Source organism: Pseudonaja textilis, chromosome 3 (genome assembly GCF_049901715.1).
Source record: "Pseudonaja textilis isolate UNSWEBS1 chromosome 3, rPseTex1.2, whole genome shotgun sequence".
NCBI classification, from domain to species: domain Eukaryota; kingdom Metazoa; phylum Chordata; class Lepidosauria; order Squamata; family Elapidae; genus Pseudonaja; species Pseudonaja textilis.
The window spans coordinates 24,735,305-24,759,453 of NC_141992.1; the positions used below are offsets into that span (position 1 = coordinate 24,735,305).

At 38.3% G+C, this 24,149-nt stretch overlaps 3 protein-coding genes across 3 annotated transcripts in view; 2 read left to right on the forward strand and 1 right to left on the reverse strand.

Annotated features, from left to right (window-relative positions):
- Positions 1–4,626, forward strand: part of PABPC1L (poly(A) binding protein cytoplasmic 1 like) — a 28,912-nt gene extending 24,286 nt beyond the window's left edge. Inside the window, exon 15 of the mRNA XM_026697555.2 lies at positions 171–4,626. The gene's annotated coding sequence lies outside the window, so the exon portion shown is untranslated. The remainder of the gene's footprint in view (positions 1–170) is intronic.
- TOMM34 (translocase of outer mitochondrial membrane 34) lies at positions 3,542–15,442 on the reverse strand. Its single transcript, XM_026697560.2, has 7 exons — positions 15,218–15,442; positions 12,293–12,392; positions 11,211–11,363; positions 10,334–10,500; positions 9,571–9,718; positions 5,411–5,537; positions 3,542–4,972 (listed from the first exon to the last, which is right to left on the reverse strand). Exons 1-7 carry the CDS (start codon positions 15,336–15,338, stop codon positions 4,868–4,870), a joined length of 921 nt encoding a protein of 306 aa, XP_026553345.1. The 5' UTR covers positions 15,339–15,442; the 3' UTR covers positions 3,542–4,867.
- A 2,256-nt stretch (positions 15,443–17,698) lies between these two features.
- The window catches only part of STK4 (serine/threonine kinase 4), a 59,476-nt gene continuing 53,025 nt past the window's right edge, over positions 17,699–24,149 (forward strand). Inside the window, exons 1-2 of the mRNA XM_026697558.2 lie at positions 17,699–17,924; positions 21,068–21,148. Coding sequence (XP_026553343.1) covers positions 17,893–17,924; positions 21,068–21,148 — 113 coding nt within the window. The 5' untranslated portion in view covers positions 17,699–17,892. The remainder of the gene's footprint in view (positions 17,925–21,067; positions 21,149–24,149) is intronic.

Here is a 24,149-nt window from a genome sequence, read left to right on the forward strand (position 1 = left end):
CTCACTTTCACATTGAAATGAAAAAAATAAATAAATAAATTAAAAACAAGTTGTTGCTGAGGCTGTGAAGCTAAAAAAAAAAGCTCTTGAAAACCTGTTAACTAGCAGCATTTTGTAAAAAGAAAATTAGCCTTGGCTTCTCCAATTAAAACTAAAATGTGTCATTGCAGGAAAAAAAGAAAATGGACAATCCACACTGAAGAGAGGACAAAACCTTCATGTTACCAGAGATTTCGTGAATATCTCTTTAAACTAGTTGTTCTTGCAAAAATCTTGCCTGATTTGAATTGTTTTCTTTTTTGCACTGAATAGCTATTATAGTAACTTTTCCCGTATGTAATCCTGGTATATATGATAATGATGCAGTAGGAAGATGAAAATGGAACCAAATGATTCTCTTTTGTTGTTTTTTTGCAAATTTATTTTTCAATCCTGGTTCTTTTTTGATAACCTTAAGCTTGAGAGCCTGTAACAATATTTTATTTATTCCTGCTGTTGACTTGATAAAATAGTGAAACTTCCCTTCACCAACCTTTGTCTTCTTTTCTAGATGCTACTCTTCACATTTGCTGTAGAAATGGCAGAAACAACAATTTTTTTGTTTGTGGGTGGATTCAAAACTCTTAATGTTTCTTTTTGTATTTATTTTATTCAGTTTATGACTGTCCGCTTGCAAGTAATTCTGGCCACTAGCAACATTGAAACCAGCAAAGAAATATAAATAATAAAAATCCCAAGGGAAAAATACCATTGAAAAGCACCCAAATCTGTCGCACCCAAATCAAAATTTATCAGGACTGGATTGCTGTTGCTAAGTGTGATATCAATAACTACCATCACTTAGCAATGGCAGTTTTGGCAGCCCTGGTTGTCATTCTTTAGTGACAACCATATGGCTCCTTAAGTGAAGACCTCTCATGACTGTGACTTCCTGCTGGTTTCCCTACTGACTCTTGCTTGTGGAAGCTGTCAGGAAACATCAGAAATTTTGACATTAGAACTGCAACTCACTCTTGGTAGCCAGAACTACAAGGACATCTTATAAATACCATTCATGCTGTCCATGCTGTTTTAACTTTGAACAGTTGAATCTGGGGACTACCTATATTAACACACTGATGGTTCATGGAACATCCTGACCTGCCAACTGGGGGAAGGCTAGATTTGTTGGGGGCTTTCTGAAATCTGGCAGTGTTGGCACCATCTGGATCTCTGGGTGTTCTTAAGAACCATTCTTAAGACTTAGAACAGTCTTAAATAGAAGACTATTCTATTTAATTCTTCTTCTTGTACCATATCCGTCATCGGATGTTGGCGATCATGTTGGCAATCCTATTTTTATCAACAGCCACACAAAAAAGTGCTGCTGAGTTTTGTCCAAACCAGTCCCTTAGATTTTGAAGCCATTTATTTATTTTATTTAGTGTACAGCAAATACATGGACTTATAGTGGTTCAAATGTTAATGCCCAGTCCACCCAGCCATTCAAGGACAGGGTGGTCTGTGTTGAAAAAAATCAAAACATTGGGCCAGTGTGAGCTCTTGATGGACATTTGGACATAATGTGATGCATACTTTGTCGAAGAGCACCACAGACACACTGAGGGGTAGAGACAAGACCTCACTTAAACAATGAGTCCTGGCAGACACCATGTTGGGTATTAAGAGTTGACCAATGTTGGTGAGGAAGGTCAAAACCTGGCACCTTTTGTGTAGGTTCATATATGTAACTGCCTGTATCTGGCCATTCAGCAGTCCATTTGGCTTTTGACTGTGTGTTAATGTCAAAGTTGTTAGATAGCTGTTGAATAGGAACTGCAGTAGTTCATGCTGGCACTGTTAAATAGATGTGACCTGGGATATGCCAAACCTTTCTAATATTCTTATATTCTTGGATGAGCAGAGAGATGGAGATAGACAATTCTTCAAATATCCTAGCCCTGTGTCATAAAGGGGTTTTGTACACAGTAATCTACCAAACAGAAGTATACCAGTAATCACTGCAACTTATGCAGGGGTGGTATTATGTATGTGTAGTTAGGTATACCCATAACTGCTGAATTTTGGATCACATGTAGCTTCTGAGTCACCTTCAAGGAAATCCATCTAGAGCAGTGATGGCGAACCTTTTCGGCACTGTGCCCAAATTGGAACACATATGCATGCTTGTGCATGTGGGCATGCCAGAGCACCAAAAAACCAAAGACCATGTGGCCGGTGCACGCATGCCTATTTATTAGGCATTTGGGGGGGTGTTTTCAGGCCATTTGGGGGCATTTTCAGTGCCAAAAATGGCCTGAAAAACAGCCTGAAAACAGCCCATTTTCCGGCACTCCAGCACCCATGAAGACCAGCTGGCACCAGAAACCAGAAGACCAGCTGGCAATAGTGCACATGCCCGCTGAGAGGGCTCTGTGTGCTGCCTCTGGCATGCGTGCCATAGGTTCGCCATCATGTATCTAGAGCATGGTCTGTTAATCCAGATGAGTGACTGTGAGCAGAGCCATATAATCCAGGAGATGGTTTAGAAGGATATCTTGAGTGACTTGCAAATTGAGGGTGACCAAAAAAGAAAATTGGGGTTTTATAAATATGCAAGATAATGCTCTCTTTAGTGTGAGGCATCCTGGGTCTTTCAGTCTATGGCATATTATATGCCACAAACCAGACATTATAAACTTTTATTTTCCTGATAAATATGGCACCATCATTCATATTACCAGAATTACATTTAATATTAGCATTTGGGCCTATGTTTGCACTTAGTTTGGGGATGTATGTAATCCAGTTCCAATTGGCTCCAAAAGAGAGAGGGAAGACTAAAGACCCTGTCTGGAAATTGGGTATTCATTTAGGCTACATTTATTCCATACAACTAATGGCTCTTTTCTCTGATGTTCTATGTGCCTTAATATACTGATTTTTATTTAAACAATGCCCTGCTATTCAAAGGCAGTCGATAAGGACTAGGATAGATGCACTGTCATCATCAGAATAATTAATTCCATGTCAGTGCTATACTAAAACCAATAATTTACTTTCTTCAAGGCCCATTGAAGCTGCAGCCTAATCAATTTCTCCACCTTTCCAAAAAAAGAGGAGGAAGATTGGCTGAAAAAGTTCTAGGTCAATATCTCAAAGGAAAGATGGATCAACTATCCCAGGGCTTTTCAAGCTTTAAGACTCGTGGACCTCAACTCCCAGAATTTCTCCTCCAGTCATGTTAGCTCAGGAATTCTGGGAGTTGAAGTCCACAAGTCTTAAACTTTCCAAGTTTGGAGACCCTTCAACTATCCCATCCCCACCTCCCACAAAACCGGAAACTTCCACAGATTATGAGATTTTAGTGGGTTTACTTTTATTTTTAGCGCATAATATTGCTTGGCAGGTATAGGTGCTATATACATTCCTGGTGTAAATCCTTTCCCCCTTGGGAAGGAAATAATGCAGTGATAATGTAGAGATGAAATTAGGATAAGTTTCCTTCAAAAAGAAGAGATGCCCAGTATTAGAACACTAAAAAAAGATGAGATTTGGAATATTCTGAATTTATATCCATAAGAGCTTGTTTATTTTGAAAGTTAAAAATAACAGGGTATGTTGATCCTTGCAACAAGGCCTAAGGAAAGACTCTCTCTAAAATTTCTAGCAACAAATGATATTCTACAGTACATTGAAAACAGAACTTCTCAAAATGCTTCGTGCATGGTCTCTACTCTTAGTAAGAGGCAAAACTTTTCTCACTAAGACAAGAAATAGTAATGCTCCAAGTGGGTGCCTACAGACCCACTTTGGAAAAGGTGCAGAGAGAGCATGCTACTCAGAGTAGCAACATCCGTATAGGTATTGTAGAAGATGTAAGGATTTTTTAAGGTGACATAGTGGTAAATTTTGGATAGCATTTTTACCAAATAGCACGTGGATGTTCAATTCTCCTACTCAAGCAGAGTATCAGGATAATAGGCTGAATACTAAAAGTGTTTTTTCATCTACAATATATTTCTCTATAGCAAGAAAGGAAAATGTGTAGGTGTTGCTAAATTACAACTGCCCAACAGATCCATCAAAACACAGCCAATGGGAAAGATAATGTGAACTGCTCAACATATATGACTCATTCCTTTCTACAGTGATGTTTTTTGAATTATCATTCTGAGGGCACTTTTTTTTTTTTGCTTGCAAGAATCTAGGCTGTAGATAAGCAACTGTAAGAAGATGCAAAAGCAGCCCTGAGATTGGGCTATTCTAAATGGATCATATTTTCCCTAACATGAGCTTTAGCTTATAAAGGTTAAAATGAAAAAAGTATCTCTGGAAAAAGAGTAACATATTTCAACATGTATTTAACTTTAGAGAACATGAAATTAAACTTAATTACTAAGAAGTGAAGAGGCAAACTGGTAAAAGGTATAGATAGAACGAAGAAAGGACAAGATGCCATTCTATAGTAAAGGACAAAAGCATTTTTAGATTTCCAAATAACACATTGAAGACCAAAATGCTCCACCAAAGCTAGTCCACAAAAATTAAGGCAAAGCAGGATCTTGAAAGTCTTACTGCCTGTTTGTTAAGTTAAGACTTTCATCAATCAGCCACTATAATAGTTCTGTCTCTGCAAACACACTAGGAGTACATTGGACAAATAGTGTGCTAATTAAAAACAATTCTCTAGAATTCCTCTTCTAAATAATTTGCAGATCTCAAGAGATAACACAGAATTTTTAGAACTGCAGGAGGAAGAATGGATACTTTTTATAAGGGATGAAACCAGAGAAACATCAGCAAGCCTAGGATTTTGCAAACGCATCCCAGTAATCTTTTTTTAAAAAACAAAAACATATCAGAAAAGTACAAAGTTCTAGCTATCTTATTTTAAAAGCTTGTTTAGTTCTTGTTGTAGTTTCTTAGCAGCACCGTTCTCTGGTTCAATTTTCAAGAGGCTGTTGATATCTGCTTTGCTGGATTTATAGTCCTAGAGAAACAGAAACAATTACAATTCTGAGAAATATACCTTTAATGTATTTTTAAGGGATTAAAATATTTTATTTTGTTGCACCCATACTGTTCTAACTGAAGACAATACCTGCCTTGTATGTACTGTCCACTTTTATAAGCAAAGAAAGAATTGTTTGGAGTTGTCTTTTTAACTTACACAGCAGAATCACACACACACACATAAAAAACACAGAAAGATATGATAAGGAGCTTCAGTAGTTGCCTACAAATTTTGTAAGATGGTTCTTTAAATGCAATGCAGTTAAAATGATCTACACTGTAAGAAGTATTATCCACTGAAAATCTTAAGAGAACCCAATGAGGTTATTTCCTTACTGAGTAATATAAATCTGAGTGTCCTATTTTGACTGTGCACTTATTTAAAACTTAAAACAAAAAAACAAAAGTTATTTACCTTAAGCTCTTTATATGCTTGTGCTCGTCTGTAAAATGCCTTGACATTTTTAGGATCTATTTTAAGGGCTTCTGAGCAATCCACAATTGCTTCTTTGTACTGCTTCAGATTCAGGTAACAAAGAGCTCTGAAATATAGAAAATAACCTATACATATCTTCAAAAACAATTGGTTACACTCTAGGATTCAAGGTATTGATTCATCTCTTGAAGACTAGAGGTGCAAGTGTTCCATTTATATTTTCAAATATTTGGCTTTAATTATACAATGCATGTGTTAAAAATGTTAAAAGGCTTTACACATCTTGCAACGTATCTACAGTTTCTGAAAAAGTTGTCCTCCAAATCTATTTCCACATCCCTGAAATTATAATGGATGAAATTATTTGGTATTATTTGCCACCAGTACAGTAGTTATTTGTATATTCACTACCATTACATATTTACTGTTACTATGCACTTACTACTGTAGCTGAGGATACTGCAGTTATATATATCCTGAACAATATGTTGCTCTTGTCATTAAAATCGCTACAATATATCTCTTTCAGTTCATGTATATAAATGACATGAACTTAAAGTGATACAGAATGCTGTATCTGGCCAATCCAATTTTTATAGCTAATAGTTCTCCAGAATTTTTTTTACATATATACTGCAGCGCCTCCATGTAGCATTTGTTCACAGCAACTCTGAACTTTCAATCTAGTTTTCAGTGCCATCTTGAAAATATTACTGAGCCCTTTGGAAATATAATAGAAATGGAAAACTGAAATCTTTGTTCCTGTTTTCATTGTTATTACATCATAAATCAGCATTTTTCATAATTGGAAATTTTAAGATGTGTGGAGTTTTGGAAGCCCATACCCACACATCTTAAAGTTGCCAAGCGTGAAAGCCAATATTCAACATCAGTCCATGGCAAGATGAAGGCCTTTTTTTTAATTGGTGGTTATGTAATCTACCATGTTGTTCCAGTGCAGGTTGATAGGCAGAAGTTCTTCAATTTCTAGGATTGACTCATTCTGCCAACTTCCATGCCCTAAGGAGGGCAAGAAACTGGATCTTCCTACTTCTATTCTCACACCTTACCTTCTTACCATTCTGGCTCTCAGAACAGCACTATTTACAGCACTATATAATCCCTTGTTATAATATACTTTTTATTTTGTTTGTTATGCTGCATAATTGAATGTAATCCTTTTCTTGTGTTAGCTTAGAAATGAAGCTATTTTACCAGTGTGTGTTTTACTTGGATAGATGGCATATAAATTAAATAAACATCACCAGCAATTTTCCCACAGCCCCACACAGGATAAAAATGGAACTGCATTCTACCAAAAGGATTTTTACCCCTACATTACACCCTTTGTGAACTGCTATCTACTTGACTATTACTACCGTTCACAACTTTTCTAATTCAGTATTGTTACATAATGCAAATGGGAGCGTGGTCTTTTTCAGTTCATGGCAGGGTGGGATTCTACCAGTTCGCACCTATTCGCTAGAACCGGTTAACTTTCTAAGCAGTTCGGAGAACTGGTTGTTAGAAGAAATTACTGGCCTAATCCTGTAAGGAAGGCAGGAAGGAAACATTCTGGTGTCGCTTATAGAAACTGCCTCTCCATTAACTCTTATTACATTCTTGGCAGGACTTGTCTTCCTATCTCAGGAACATCTCTGGAGGTTTTTTCCCCTCCTTTGCTAGTACTTTGCTTGTGTGGAATGACCATTTAAAGTTACAATGGCACTGAAAAAAGTGACTTATGACCATTTTTCACACTTACGACTGTTGCAGCATCCCCAGTCATGAGAGGCCAGGCAAGATGTGTTCCTCAATGTGAGTGATATTGAGTTGGCCATGCCCAGCCAATAACATGACCACCAAGCCATGTCCACCCAGTCACAAGACCACTAAGCCATGCCTACCACCTAAGCCACGCCCACAGAACTGGTTGTTAAAAATTTTGAATCCCACCCCTGGTTCACAGTCCCAGTTTAACTAAACTGTGTTCAGAAGGGAATGGGAAAAATGATTTTCTTATATATAAAGACAGACAAATCCCATGTAAGTAAAACAGGAAAATGCTGTTCTGAAATAAAGAACTGCGGAAAGAAGAAAGGATATGTGTAGGTGTTTTCCATGAATAAAGTATTTACTAAAGTGTTCTTGCTTCAGGATAATTTTAAACTGACAATCAAATCATTTCCACTCCCTGACACTATATATTCGTGATGGCGAACCTATGGCACACGTGCCGGAAGTGACACACAGAGCCATTTCTGCCGGCATGTGAGTCATCACCTGGAACAGATCCATTGCACATGCGCGCGTGCCTCCTGCCAGCCAGCTGATTGTCGGGTATCTGCTGCACGTGTGTGGGGCTGTGGCGCATGTGGGGGGGTCATGCACACATGCGCAGAGCTGCGCGACACGCAGAGGGTCATGCACACATGTGCAAAGATGTGTGGCAGGGGGTCATGTGTGCATGTGCAGGGGACGGGAGTTGCACATGCATTGCATTATGGGTGCAGGCGTGCATGCACATTTGTACACTTTTGGCACATGACGATGAAAAGGTTAGCCATCACTGCTATGTACAATGCTTTGGTTCATATATCAGGCAAAGCTGTAACATCTATCAATCAGTCAACTTTACAATGACTTCAAATAGCAAAAATATCCATTATACTGCTTCAAATTATAATAACACAATCAGAGATGGAGATTATATAAGCATTATATTATAAAATACAATAAGATACACTGATGAGATGGATTTCCATCTTCCTATGGGATTTTTTGTTGCATGTGATGGAGCTGAAAAACAATTTTGCTATTTGACATTTGATTCCAGTCCTTATTTAAAGATAAACACTTATATTAAAACCATCCAGAACACCTGCGAATGTTTGCATTAAGGGGACTATCACGATATTGCAGACCTCCACATGGAAGAGGCTGTCATCAGTTTATAACAATTGCCATAATTGCCATAGCTAAGTGACACAATGATAAAGCACAATGACAGGTGATTGCGCCGCTTAGCAACAGCAGTTTTGGTTGCTGTTGTTAAGCAATGTTACGTGACTACAACGTCTGACTCCCTTTCTTGTTGATTTTGCTTGTGGGAAGTCAGTAGGAAGTGTTACTGGCTGCAAAATCAAGCACTGCAAATAAATGGCTGAGGGCCCCCTTGTTCAGTGCTGTCATGATAAAAAAAAATGGATGTAAGCTGAGGACTATTGTACAGAAAACATTGGTAGATCCAAACTCTGTCCCTACAACTCACCAGAGCAGTATCTTTCCATACACACAGGGGAGCCGAACTCCTTCAGGGCAGGGCAGAAACAGAGCTCGGAGGCCGAAGATCTGAGCTCCATTCCAGCAGCCTGCCAGAGCAGTCTGCTTCCACACATAGAGGGGAACTGAACTCAGCAGGCAGCTCTTCCCGTTTCTCTGTATAACGACTTGGGAGACTCCTTAATGACCACAATTGGGAGGGCTAGGATTATGGTTAGTGAGGAAGGCAGTCATATGGGTGTCTCGCTTAATGACCTTTTCACTCAACGATCGAGATACTGGTCTCGAATGTAGTGGTCACCTCAGGACTACCTGTATATTTGTTATATAAAGAAATCATTTTCTCTGCCCTTGGGGTGAAAGGTTTGGAGATGCTATTCCAAGTTCTCATGGTCCTCATCATATTGACATATCTGAATTATGTTTTGTTATTTCTAATAAGTGATCTAAAGTAATGTTGAAGTTCAATGGAATTTAATGAGGCAGTAATTTTTGTTTTCATTCAGACTGGAATTTATTACATCACTGGATGTGTAAATCTGAAAGACCAGTATGAGCACCAATACCAGTATCACCATTTAAACAGCAATCATCCTTGAATAATTCAAAAAAATGCAGCAAAGTATATAAGAGTTGCATAGAGTGCTGTTCACAATGGTGCTGGCTAATACATATATCTCAATATTTCCTTTCTATGACCCATTTAAAATTGAATAAAATTTAAATTTGTAAAATAATATGTATGAATTATTGTATTTCATACAATTAATCAAACTGTGGTCTAACATGCCAATGGCATTGTCTGATTACTTGTCAAGTTAGTGAAGTTATTTTTCATTTGGTTACATAAGCATTACCTGTTAGTGTAAGTTGTGCATTCCATCTTGTGGAGTTTTATGCTCTCTGTATATTTTTCAATAGCTTTCTTATAGTTGTTCTTTTTCACAAATTCATTTCCTTCTAGTTTCAGCATATTTGCTCGTTCATTTGAGGCAGCATTAGGCACTGGAATTCATATTCAAGAAAAAAGAGTAAACTAATAGTAAAATGAAAACATTTCATTGCATATTTATTATTATAAGAGAAAAATATCAGGAATGAAAATCCAGTTCTGAATGCTTGGGACTGCGAATGACCGTCCACTAAGATTCAGGAATTAACCATTTCTGCTATAGAATATGATACTTCAACTATTAACAAGCCCACTGTTTTCCCAGTTACTTGGAACTAATTATCTGAATTAGAATGGAATAGTACGTTTTGTATTCTTCATCCTAAACTCAATTCATATAGAGTGCTACTCTATTTATTCTCTTTTAAAAATCATGTTTCCTACTGTTTAGCAGAGCTTAAGGAACCCAAATAATCATATGCTTATTTATTGATGTATAGCAAGTGTGGATAGCAAGTTTTTGTATATGTTTTTATCAGTTATTTTCTACCCCAAAAGATTCTCTCTTCGTCCACTCCAACAACCATTCCAAAATGCATTTGTGGTTCCTTGGAAACACAAAACAAGAAAAATGAAAATGACTGTTTGGACAACATCTTTTAGAAAAGTATGTATAAGCTAAAGATGCTTTAGTCACTTACCACTTAGTAGATGAGAAGGCTACTGACCTTGGTTTGTTTCAGGAACAGAATTACTTGCTTTGGCTCTTGGAGTATCTTCCTGGCTTCCAGTAGGAGGCTCCCACCTTCTCTGAGCAGAAACAGGAACAGCTGGGATGGGGGGTAACTTCTGGCGCCATTGAAGACCATCTTTTTCCAATAAAGCCTTTGTCATTCTAAATGAAGATAACTGTATATAAGATTACAATACATATTATCTGCTGCAATATCTTTTTTTAAATGTTATTTGGTTAACAAATCTATATTGTCAGAAAATATAGATTTTGGTTGATAAGTTTTGAAAAAGTTATTGATCATATACTGCAGTAGTAATTTCATGGCAGTAACTTAAAACAAAAAGGTAGCTGATTAATAATTTCTTTGTTATTATGGCCATTTCTAGGTTTATTTCAATACAGTATTCCCAAGAAAGAGCTGGGTAACTTTGTGCTATGCCTGTCCTCCACATCTGGCCTCCCAAGAACCTTAATACTGCCAGGATTCTAACTCATGTGTGCTAGGGGGAAAATTGGTGGAGGGAGAGTAATGTGTGTCATCTTGACTTCCTTGAGAATAGAATATAAACCAAATAATTATATAAATAAATAGGCTTTGTTCCAAAGCATTACCTTTCAGTGCAGAACATTTTATACATCTCTATACGCAGCATGCACTTCTTACCTAAGTGAGGCTAGAGTAATAATATGATCTGATGGACTACATAATTTCATGCTAAGTATTTTGAATGTCAAGTCCCATGACTCCCAGCCACTATGGGCTAGAGTCATAGGCTGTAGGAGTATAGTCCAATTCATCGCAATGGCATCAGATTTGCAAATAATTCAATCACTTTTGTATACTCATTAAATACAAAGAAAGGGATTACCTATTGACTCCGTCATGTGCAGCCTGTACAGTGCAATCAATCTGTAATACAGTTTTGTAGTCCACATAAGCTAAATTGTATCGTTCAAGGGCTTCATAGGCTGCTGCCCGCCTCAACAGAGGTTTGATTCCAAAAGGAACCAGATCCAGAGCGCTAGCAGAGGAGAAAACAATTCATGAGAGCAGAAAAGTTAATATTCATATTTAATTCCTGGAAAGATTATATACATAGTACCATCAATAGAAATAATATTTAAATTCACCTAATTTAATATTTGAAATTTGGCTGAATTATCCAAGCATTCAATCGAGGAGGATAAAATATTTATATAGAGTTTGTCTCTGACAAATGTTTTCAAGTTTGAAGACAAAATAAAAGCAGAGTATGATATATAAATATTGTGCTTGCAATATAAGAAGACCTACTCCATTACAAATCTCAGAAATAGCTGTTTATCTTTACTAATGCTGAATATTTATTAAACAATATTAATTTTCCACTCTTGTGACAATATTTTTCTTCTTCTGAATCACATCAAATAATTGGAATGCCAAATCTGTTCAACTCAAGCAGCTGCACAGACAGGTCAAGCATTTGTCCAGATAATCACGAGAGATGATTTCCAACTTGATGGCACCTAAATAATAAATATGATATTCCCATTTTTTTAATACTTACATTTCCCAAACCTAAGAAGTGCAATGCTAACTCCAAGTCAGCAGTTAAAATGGCTGCTGCTATCTTAAGAATGCATAGCAAGCCACTTTTTAAATCTCTCCCACATTTCCTACTGTTTGTCAGTTAGAGAATATACATTTAATCCTCAGGGATGTTATCTTTCATCTTCTCTCTAATAAAAAAACTATTGACAACTGGATATACAGAAAGTATATGTAGCCTCTACAAAGAAGAAAAGTAAAACATGGGAGAGATTTTTTCACAGTTTTAAACAAGCAGAATTAATTATTTCGCAATCCCAACTATGAAAAACCTCAACCGTTAAATAGCCAAGAAGTAAAACAAAAACAAAAAACAGGGAGGTATGCACTCATTCTCCTTTTCTTGAGAGAGCAGCTACTTACGCAGAACAATCCTTAATGCAAAGACTACAGTTCCCATCTTTCAAATAACAAGCAGCACGATTGGAATAGAGAACACTTTTTTCTTCTGTATTCACATCCCCTATGGATAAAGACAAGTGTTAAAATATAGCAAACATGTCTAAGTACAAGAACAGCATTTATCCTAAGGTACAGTTGGGCGGCAGTTGGGCAGTTCGAATCCCTCGCAATGTGTAACGGAGTGACCTCCCGCTACTTGACCCAGCTTCTGCCAACCTAGTAGTTCGAAAGCACGTAAAAATGCAAGTAGAAAAATGGGGACCATTTTGGTGGGAAGGTAACAGCGTTGTGTGTGCCTTCGGTGTTTAGTCATGCCGGCCACATGGCCATGGAGACATCTTCGGACAGCACTGGCTCTTCTGCTTTGTAACAGAGATGAGCCATTCCCTAGAGCTGGAAACGACTAGCACGTATGTGCGAGAACCTTTACTTTTATTTACAAGTTGGGTTTGGCACAATCTCTTCTTTTTGAGATACCTTTAGCTGTCTACATAAAACTTCAAGTCCACTAATTTCTGCCTAGCCTTAAGTCATAACTGGGGAAAAGTCAAGGGAAATGTGTGGCTTGTAAGTAATAAAATTTTCTCTATCACATTATATATTATCATGAATATATTAGATTTTTATCTTGTGTCAATTGTGAAAGAACTCCAATAATAATGTCTTTTTATATGGAAGCTGAATTGGTCCTCCCTAGCTGATCTACGGCTGAGCTAAATTCATTTTATATATATATATAATTTTGGTAAGGATCATTTAAATGTAGATTATATGCATTTAGATATACCGGGATCTCCAATCGTGTTAGCATCTCAGTTAAGACTAGAAAAGATCATATTAGCAGGAATAGACATTACTAAACTCTATGGATCAATGGTTTCACCCGCTATGAAATTTAACACTACTCAGTCTTATATACTAGCTTTCAAAGTACTGTTGAATATTCCTATCCACGTGGCTAAATAATCAATATGGCCTGCCAATTTCCTTATAATTGAATACAAATATCAAAAAATATAAATATATGCATTCAAAAATGAAGTTTTCTTACATGTTACCTTTGCTGTTTTATATATACTTGGTCCTTAAATGATGCTTATATACAATTTAAAATAGAATTTATTCAAGGAAAGAGAGCTAGTAACTGTTTACCTTATTTTTAATAGGTAGCATGAAAACCTTTGTATCCATTATTCATACATGATTATTAACAAAAAAAGACCATATGATACCTAAACAAATTATGGAAATATTTTAATTGTATACGATCTTTTCAAACATTTTATAAAGACATAAATGCTCTTTAAAAATGGTCTTTATGTTAGAAAAGGCCTTTTAAATCTTCTTTAATTTCTTTCTTTTATCTGCTGGATATTAGGGCTTTCACTATGTTCTATCATTCCAGAATGTTGCTTTCTATTTAGAAGGTCACTCACTCACTATCTCTTGTGTTTAGGAAAGGCAATGGCCTACAACTACGTAAGTGAAAGGGAGACAAGGCTGAAGTTACAAGATAATTAGATAAGTTTCTGTTCCTCACCTTAGAGTCCATAAGGAACACAGAGGACAGAAATAATCAGAAAATACTTAAAAATGAATTAAAGCCTGGAGGGTCAGGGCAATAGAAAGGAAAAGAAAGTGCTTCACTAGAGCTATCCAGTTTCTGACTCCACACAACTTTCATTTCTGCTAGTGGCCAAAAATCTCTCATTGTGACTGCAGCAGATAGCTTTGCTGACATAATAAGTCTAAAGCTTATTATGAAAGAGGTCTCAGAGACTCCCAGTAACTTAAGACCAGGAAATTATGAAGACCTAAAGTTCTTCTTGTATGTCCACCACAATTTGCCACATTTGGTCTATGTACTCCACGGGCTGCAATTCCAAGAATATGTAGCAAGAGAAAGAATGTTGTTCCATTTTAATCCAGGGGACCATAAAACACATCTTATCTACCTAAGAAGCTGGTAAAAAAAAAAAAGTCCAGAACGCTCAAAGCCAGCTAATGGGATGGAGTTTTTATATTCTGCCATCAGGTACTGTTTAAAATATTCTGGCTGTCCACATTTATGTAGCAGGGTTTTGTGGGTTTGTTTGTGCATTTACACAAACATCTTTGTGGGTTTGTTTTGTGCATTTACACTTCAAGCTTGGTTCTAGTTCTACAATCTAAAATATTAGTCACTAACCATTTCTTTAAAAAATTTCTGAGCAGGATTTAAGCCCAAAGACAATGCACATTGATATCAATTGGAATTCATATAGGAATCTGTTTTGAAATATACTTTTACTCTAAGCCCAGGCCAGACTCAATTCTGAATTGTCATTCTAAGCTTCTGCTTGTCTCTTTGACAAAATTAAAGATAGTGGCCCACACACTTTACTACCCAATCGCTGTTTCAAACAGATTCAAATCTCACCTCTGCCAGGAAATCTGTCCTCCTCAGTTTCACCCACCTATGAAATGGGTGAAGTCATTATCCAAGAGGTGTTCTGAGAGAATCCCTAAAGGCCCTTCGTGATTTTGCAAATTAAATGTGGAATATAAACGTAAATAATGCCATCTCATCTACACACAGACACACACACGCCGGTTATGGCTTTGAAGCCCAGCCGGACGCTCCCACCCCATCTTACAACTCATTTACAACACGAAAGAAGTAAATAAGAGTCAGACTTGGGGAATCAGCCGGTACCGAGCAAAGAGCGACCCGGTGGCTGAAAGTAAAAAAACCAAAACCCCTCTTTCAAAGCCTATCGAAGGGTTTCTAAGAGAGGCAATGAGGCGACTGCCTCAGAGTCCTAACCCGAGGTCTCTCGTCCAGGACTTCCCGCCCCAGACAACCGAGCGAGGCCTTTGCGGGGGCTTCGCGCTCCACGCCAGTACCTGCCGCTTCGAGCAATTCCAGAGCTCGGCCGTAGAGCGCAGCCGCTTGGCCGTATTGCCCATTGCGGAACTGTTCGTTGCCCGCTTGCTTCAGGTCGGCGATCCGCGACGCAGGAGCCATGAACTCGAGGCGAGGGAGGTCTGAAAAAAGCCGGCACCGGCTGGCGGCGTAGAAACCAGGAGACGCTTTACTTCCTCCGTGCTCGATTTAATTAGGGGCGGTGCAAGCGGCCTACGCCCCGCCTCCTTCCTTTAGAGACGCCCGTACACCGGAGGTCCAGCGCTGCAATCTATACATGGTTGCTTAGGAAGTCAGTTGAGGGGGGGCGGTTTGAAGGGAGGGGGGAGGGAGAGTGAAATGAAGCTGCCTGCGTAGACTACAGCACTGTATTCACATTGGGGGGGTGAACCCAATGGAGTATTTCGAGCTCCTGTGGGAGGAAACCCCACTGCATTCATTCTATCAATAAATTTATAAACAGTAATCTCGCGTAAAACTGCATAGAAATCAATTGAACAGAAAACTGAACTTTCAATAAGAAAGAGAGATGGTAGATGTTAAACTTCAATCTCTCTCTCTGTGTGGCAATGACTTTCCAACATATAGTGGCGTTTGTATTATATTAAAAGGTGGGGAGAGTCATATGGTGTTTTTTTTTCCTAGCAAGGTTTAACACAGGTATATAATAAAGTATCCATGGGATGCGAATCTGGAATAGTGCAAATTCTGGATTAAGATAGAATGCTTTTCTATTAGAAAAAGAAGTGGATTCTGCACCAAATATTAAGCCATGAGGGAACTTTACAATAGGGATCCACAAATTGCAGTGGTCCCACTCAGATTTGTTACACTATAGAAATTTATAGTGCAACAGAAAGGATTATTACATCCATGATAGAATGATCTCTATTTAATTGCAATTAGATTTATATATAAGAATAGCCATTTGTTTGTGACACACAGCCCCAATTCATCACTGAAAGATGTTTGCAGATTATACACAGTCTATTAGCGGCCCCCCTAGCCTTTTCTAACCTCAAAATCCCAATTTTAATCTTTTAAAAAAATTAGAATCATAGCATTGAATGGGGCCTTGGAGGTCTTTTAGACCAAGGGCTCTTCAGGATATACCATTCTTAAAAGCAAATGAGCGCCTAAATATTTGCAGTTAGTTAAGATACTCATTTTTTTTTTGAAGTCTCAGCAAAGTTGAATTTTTCCAGGTAATACATACTCATTTTGGCCTTTATTTTTCCTCAAACCTATAAAACAAATGGACCAATTCTTAACCAATTATCTCTCTCCACTCTTGTGTAATTGGCTAGCAGATTCTTGTTAATAAGCTTTATGCCACAGACAATTTGTCTGATGGAATTTAAAATGTCAAATACTTTTCTTGGGAGTTGCTAGAATTGCCCCCCAGTAAGAACATTCTGCTTAAGCCAGTGCATGCTATGATATATAAGTAATCCCCAATTCTCTGTATTATTTTAACAATTATAACACAATTCACTTGATGCAAAGGAGCTTTCTTCCAAGTAAATGGATTGAAAACTGAATCCAGATAGTAACAATCCCAAATAATCAGAATTGTTCTTCTGAACTAGGCATACTTATGATCATATGCTTACCAGTATTCTAATCATGAATATTCGCAAGTAACCCTAAGTATAAGATTGCAACCATGTGTAAGTTAAATTTCCACTGTACACTAGCTAACATGTATTTGGATAAGAGTAGGCTAAAATGTTTTTCCTAGCTTAGAAGGATATTTTGGGCCAGTTAACTATGAATGTGCTGACTTAACAGAATTTTCTGGGTTTGTACACTGTATTGAAATATAAGCCATAAAACTTAGCTTTCTGTGACAAAGAAGTCTAATGGATGTCAACCTGTGCTCAGAGGCTTGCTGATAGCCAATGGCTGCTCTACACTGGGATGCTTGTTTCCGTATTTTTTTCCAAAAATTCTTAAAATCATAGGGCTGTACCTGTTCTCCCTCCCTTTTTTTGTTTAACTTCCTGCCTGAAATCTTTATAAGATGAGAGTTTCAGGATATTTCAGTCCTTTAAAAAAACAACCCCTTTTAGTTTTATGATGCTATGGGCATCAAGAAAACGAACTAATGGGTAATAAGGATATAAATTAGCGAAAGGTGTGAATTCCGCCAGGGTGATTGAAAAAAAATGGTTTAATGCAATGTGTGAACCCAAAATTAATGGGGTCAGCCACATCTTACTCAAACTTCGGGAAAGCGCGTACCCACCACGCCCCCCCAGGAATAAAGATGGGCGAGGTTACAGCCAACCACCCACCTCCGTAGCCACGCCCTCCAAAGCCAGGAGAGAATTGGCGCGAACACGTGGGTCGGGCAGTGAATTTCATCTCCCTCCCCAACCCCACCCCCCCGCGTGCCGGGTGGGCGGGGTCCATATTTGGCTTCGCTTTTTGCGGAAGCCGGCGGGCATCGCCTCGATAGGCTGCACCGAGGCGGAAGTGCAAGCCGCCGCTTGTTTGGGAGGCGGGGCCCGCTCCTTGAGTCGGAGCAAGTAAAGAAGAGCTGCGAGAAAGCGGGCGGGATGAAGCGCCGGTGACTGCCGCCTCTCTTTGATCTTCCGCACCATCCCGGCTCTGTCTATCGGCCGCTGCTGCTGCTGCTCCTCCTCTTGCAGCCATGGAGACCGTGCAGTTGCGCCACCCGCGCCGGTGAGAAGCCGGACATTGGGGGGCCCCTAGAGAAAAGGGCGTGACCGCGCGATGAGGATGGTGGAAGAAACCTCAAGGACAGAACGAGCCATGGGGGTGGGGTGGGGGTGGGGGTGGGGGGCTGCGTGCCGACTGCGCTTTTCCTTGCCTTTGAGACCGGCTCTTGGGTCTTCTCTGCAGAGGAAACTCTGACCCTCCTCCTCCTCCGCTGCCTTTCGCCGGTCCGGCTTCGCCTGCACCTTGTGCCTCAAGGACAGGCGTCTTTCTGTAATGCTTTGTCTCAAAACTGGGCGCCCGGCTCGTTTCCTATTGGTGGAGTCGGCTCTGCGTTTTGCAGCTGTTTGCCTCTTCGGGCTGCGTTAGTCCCAACTATTTTCTCTGGATTTAAGTTCCACCTGAAATCCCTTAAGCTACCATTTTGGGTCACCTTATCTGTGAACGTTGAGCCATCTGCTTTCCTCAGTCGTGTTCTTTCCCACGGTCAAAACCAGAGAAGAAATGCAGCGATACCGTTTAGTGTGGTCAAACTTATATCGCCCTATCAAAAGATACGAACTTGCCATCTCAAGAGAGGCGGGCCTAGGGTGAAATCCCATATCGATTAGTCTAGTTAGTTTTCCAAAGATGGAGATAATTGTCTCTGCCTGGGCCTAAGTATTTCTGCCTGGGCATTTAAATCAGGGCTTCCTTACAGTTCAGGGTGGTTTCTAAGTTTTTGGTTAACTCATCAGCAGAAGAATAGAGAAGTGAATAATAAAAGTTTTGTTTTATGAATTTGCAAGGCTTTCCAAATAATGTTGTCTTTTTAGAAATAGCTTTTCTCTAGAAGCATAAGCTGAAAGCAAAAATATTATGGGCTCTCATGTATACATTTTGAGGTACTTCGAACATTTTCTGCAGAGGAAGTTAGTATCTGTAGTTACCAAAAGCTCATTGCTTGAAAACATAGTAAGGGGAAGTGGATACGTAAAGGAGCACCCAGTGTCTTAAAATGCATAAAGGGAAGTTCTAAAATGTCAAAACCCTGAAATACTGGCAATACATTTCTTGTGCAGTTTTAATTGCTTAAACAGTGCGTTAAACATTGCAAGTATTCAAAATTTCTGTATATGTAGATTGCAAATTACATAATTTACTGAATTACAGATTTTTGTCCCACCTTTAAAAAAATATCCTGCACATACTTGTTCTTGATATTAACTCACATAGTCATGTATAACCTATATGATTGCCTTTCAGCTGTATATATTAGGTATGAAATTATAAAAAAAATCCCTTTGAAAGCAGGCAATATTTGTATGAATACCTTTATAAAAGTAACACAGTAAAGATTATATTGAAATTATATTTACCTTGTTTAGTCATTGTTTGCAATTACAATGGTGTGAAAAAGTAACTTTGCAACCAATCCTAACATTTACAACCTTTGCAGGCCTGTAAAGCAGAGGGAAGCTGAAATAAGATCATAAAATTGGAATGTTGCACTTAGCAATGTATTTTTAATTATTGCTATTTTGTAATATAAATTCTGTGAAATCAGGTGGCCTCTAAATTGGATGGGAGATAGACAGATGAATTGGAGTTGCAACTCAGTATTTGGAGAACCAAAATATAGTATAGGTAGCCCACAACTTATGACCACAATTGAGTGCAAAATTTCTGTTGCTAAATGAGACAGATGGGTTTTACTCCATTTTATGACCTTTCTTGCCACATTTGTTAAGTGAATCACTGCAGTCAAGTTAGCAACACAGTTAAGTGAATCTGGCTTTCCCATTGACTTTGCTTGTCAGAAGGTCGCAAAAGGTGAACACATGACCTCAAGACACTGCAGCCGTTAAAAATATGAACCAATTGTGAAGCTCCCAAATTTTGGTCATGTGGCCATGGAGAGGCTGCCATGGTTGAAAGTGTGAAGAACAATCAAAAGTCACTTTTTTCAGTGCTGTTGTAACTTCGAATGGTAACTAAACATATGGTTGTAATTTGAGGACTACGTTACCCATTGCAATAGGAAAACAAACACAAGTTAAAGACAATTGAAGTCAGAAGAATTTGTAACTTTAAACTATTATCAGAGACTGCAACTGATTTCCAAGAGAGTAAACAGATACACAACAAAGAATACGGTGGGATATTAGTATAGTGTGCACCCAGCTGCTGATGCTAGTATATTGCTTTTGATGGGTATTCCCCCTTTGCTTGCCTGCTTACTCTGTTATAATCTTTCTCTATAATGAGTCTAAATAAAAACATTAATTCCCTTGTTAATTATACTGGCACTAGGATATACATTCCAAAGGGTAGGAAGGCAAATAAAAGTGAGCTGTGGAACTGATTAATATTGTCAATTTTGAGCGAGAAAGCGGTTATTGTCATTTCGTACTTGGCACTGGTCCAAATTGAGGTTTATACTACCTGTATAAACTTATCAAATAAATAAAATTACAAAGTTTAAAAACTAATAAATGTAGTTGTTAAATATGTTATGATAACATTTAGAAATGAATTAACTGGTTGTTTATCATGTATGAGCAGGGTTAATACGTTTGAATTCACACTATGATATATGAAACTAGCCAATTGTGGCTTGTTTAAAAGTGCATAGCTAGAACAGTTTGTGGGCTAACTGTTACCCAACTTGTAACTTGGGAAGGATAACATATTTGTTATTTTCTATTCTAAACCAGATTATATTCTGTAATTTTAAAGCTTTATCATTAAGACTTGTTTTCATGTTTCATCATTTCCTGGGTAGAATCTTAGTAATATTTCCTCTTTTAAAATCATTACCTGTTTTGCATATGGTGCTGATTCTTTTTATATTTTTGATTCAGAAAATGAATGCCTAGTTTTCATGAAACTAGAACACATTTCATTACTAGTAAGTGCATTTTGGGTGAAAAATACTTTATAAATTGGAATACACTGTAGTACAAGAGATATAGTTGGTGCAAATTTCAGGCTGCCTTAGAAAAGTTCTCATCTGTCTGTCCTTTAAACATGTAGTGTTGCATATGTATGGCTTATACTCAGTATTAGTAAAAGAATTTGTTAATAAACTATCTTTGCTGCTGGAATTAAGTTGATATTGAAGGTCTGTCCATTAAAATATGATAACATATCTAATTATTCGATTCCAGGCAGCTAAGAAAATTAGATGAAGATAGTTTGACAAAACAGCCTGAAGAAGTGTTTGATGTGTTGGAAAAACTTGGAGAGGGGTAAGTAAACCACATAAATATCCTTATCACAATGTATATAATGCTACCATAGATAATAGCTGTATGTAAGGGATTGATGTCATTTCCTGATATGTACGATCAAAACTCTATTTGAAACAGCAAGTCATTTTGAAGACTGTAATTAAACCAGGCTACTTATTTCAGGGCAAAACATTGTTTTATAGACTACAGTAGAGAAAGTTAGCTATAGAGTGACTTGTACTCTAAGAGACAGGAAATGTGAAGATGTTTTATTATAGCATCAAATATTTCATATATCTTGTATCGTATATCTGGTGGGAATGTCACAATTTGTTTGAATTACAGTTTCTAGACACTGTTCAGGAGTAGTAGCCCCATCTAAAGTGGAATGTAACAGTTAAGAGAGGTTGTAATGAGGAGAGGTTAAATTGCCCACTGACGAAATATCACATAGCTTCATGAACTGTAATTATGCATACGTAACTTTTGCCTACACCGGCAAACTCAGTGATAGGTGAGATTCAGGAAACATCTCGAAACTGTGAACCTGCTTTTTCTGGAAATGTTTCTTTCAATCGTAGAAAGAAACATTTCCATCTTTTTCCTATGAATGATACATTTCTTTTAATCTGGATTTAATTTCAGGTTGTTCTCTTTCATTTAGTCCACCATCAAAATTAGAAAGGGTTCAAGGATACTGATTGCTTCCTTGAAATTGGTAAGGAGCAGTTGAACTTGATGTCATCAGTAAATACATGGCACCCTAGCCCTAGAACCCAAAACTCTCGCAATAATTTCCTATAGATATTGTGCAGTATGGGAGATAAGACTGAAGTTTATGGAACACCATAGATAAGTGATTCAGATATTGAAGAGTAATTCATCCAGTACTACCTTTAGGCAGGACCCAAACCATTGCACAAGAAGACTGGGCTGGATCATTTTAACAGCCCTCTAAGCTTGTAAAGGATTAGAGCAACTGCCAGTCTAAAATTGACCAGAATGATCTCTGTGTCATGGAGTTACAGAATTTTTTTCCATGTTTTACCTAGCCAAACGATACTTAATTCTGGAACGTGCCTTGATGGATTGGGACAATTAAAATAGGTTCACGGGTTTGATATGTAGGAAAAACATTATTTTACTTTACACTTTTGTTACCTTAGTTACTGTGATTTTGTTTGTTAATTATATTTGCTGATGATGTTTATGATTGTGTGCATTTAGGTATTGGTAATCCTTGACTTATAACAGTTCATCTAATGACTATTCAAAGTTACTATGGCCCTGAAAAAAAAAAGACTTATGACTGATTCTCACACCGATGACCATTGTAGCATCCCCATAGTCACAGGATCATACTTTGGGTGCTTGGCAACCACGATGTATTTACAATGGTTGCAACATCCCAGGATCCTGGGATTGTCATTTGCAACGTTCCTAGGGAGCTTCTGACAAGCATATTCAATGGGGGAAGCCAGATTCGCTTAACCATTGCAAGATTCATTTCACAACTTTAGTGATTTCCTTAACAACCATACCCAAAAAGTCATCAAATGGGGCGCAACTCACTTAACAGCTTCCTTGCTTAGCAGTGGAAATTTTGGGCTCAATTATAGTTGTAAGTTGAGGAATACCTGTACTTACCCAAACTGCATAAACGTAGTCTTCACTTAAAGACCACTTGTTCAGCAACCATTCAGAGTTACGAGAGTGCTCAATGAGTAGTGATTACTCTCCTCCTCAAACATCCAACTGTCACAGCAACCCCACACTGGTGTTTGTGACCTGGGCACTGGACAACTGGCTTTTATTATGGCTGCAGCCCTCCCATTCATGTGATTTGTGACCTTCCCTACTGGCTTCTCACAAGCAGAGTCAATGGGGAAGCCGGCAGGAAAGGTTGCAAGTTGGTTAGATAAGTCTCCCGCATCTGCGCACTCTCCTCCAACCTGTTTGCTTGTGCTGGTTACCTGTACACCTTTCCCCAGCCTCTTGTGTTCCCTCCCTGAACCTCCCTGTGCTCACATTGCACCTCCCTGACAATCTACGCGCGCTCCAAGCCTTGCTGTGCTCATGTATTCTAGTGCACCCTGTCCAACCACTTGCATACCCTTGCACACCTTCCCACACCCAGTAGCAGCCACCCCAAGCCCTGCCTTATCTGTACTACATTTCCCAGGCATCTGCCTTCCCCTCACTCCATCTCCCATTTGGCAGCAGCTGTCTGCTGGCCTGCTTGTAATCTGCCTGGACTTGCAATTTCCTGCTGGCTTCCATGCTGACTTTAGTTGTTGGAAGCCAGCAGGTAGTTTCAAGGAGGGGTTTGCTTAACTACCCCCAGTCATTGCTTAAAAATGACAATGGGAACTACAGTGATTGCCTTTGCTAAGAAATCTGGTCATATGACATCATGCTTTACAACTGCATTGCTTAGTGACAGAAATTCTGCTACCGGTGGCCATCGTAACTCAAGACTACTTGTATACATGCAGAATTCTGTTAAAGATTCCATCACTATTATTCTGAAGACTATTTTTCTAAACAGGATAGGAAATCATTAAGCTTTTTTCACATGGCCGGGGGGATGGACGGACCTAAAAGAGTACTGTTATTGAGGTCTATGAAATAGTTTTGTCATTTCTATGCAGAGCGTTTATTACTGTCTTCATTTAGGCAATGTGTGACCTAAAAATTATTCCTCTGCTACTCCTGTAATGTCAGATATTCCATATTGCCATAATGGTTGAAAGTTCACAGACATATATCAGAAGATAAAATGTTTTACTGTATTTCCTGTGTTCTAAAAGAAAGTAAACCTTTTTACATGAATCAAGTTGTTAGTAGCATTTTAAATGAATTCTTAAAATTTTATTGTTTTTTGTTTGCTTCTCCTTTCCCCCCATTTTCTGGTGTTTTGTTTGTTTAGCCTATTTTTAGTTTCTGCAAGTTTCCTGCCTCAAGGCGTAGGAAACTGTGGTGGTTAGAGGGGTTCCGAAGGGGGCTGCTATGTCTGCAG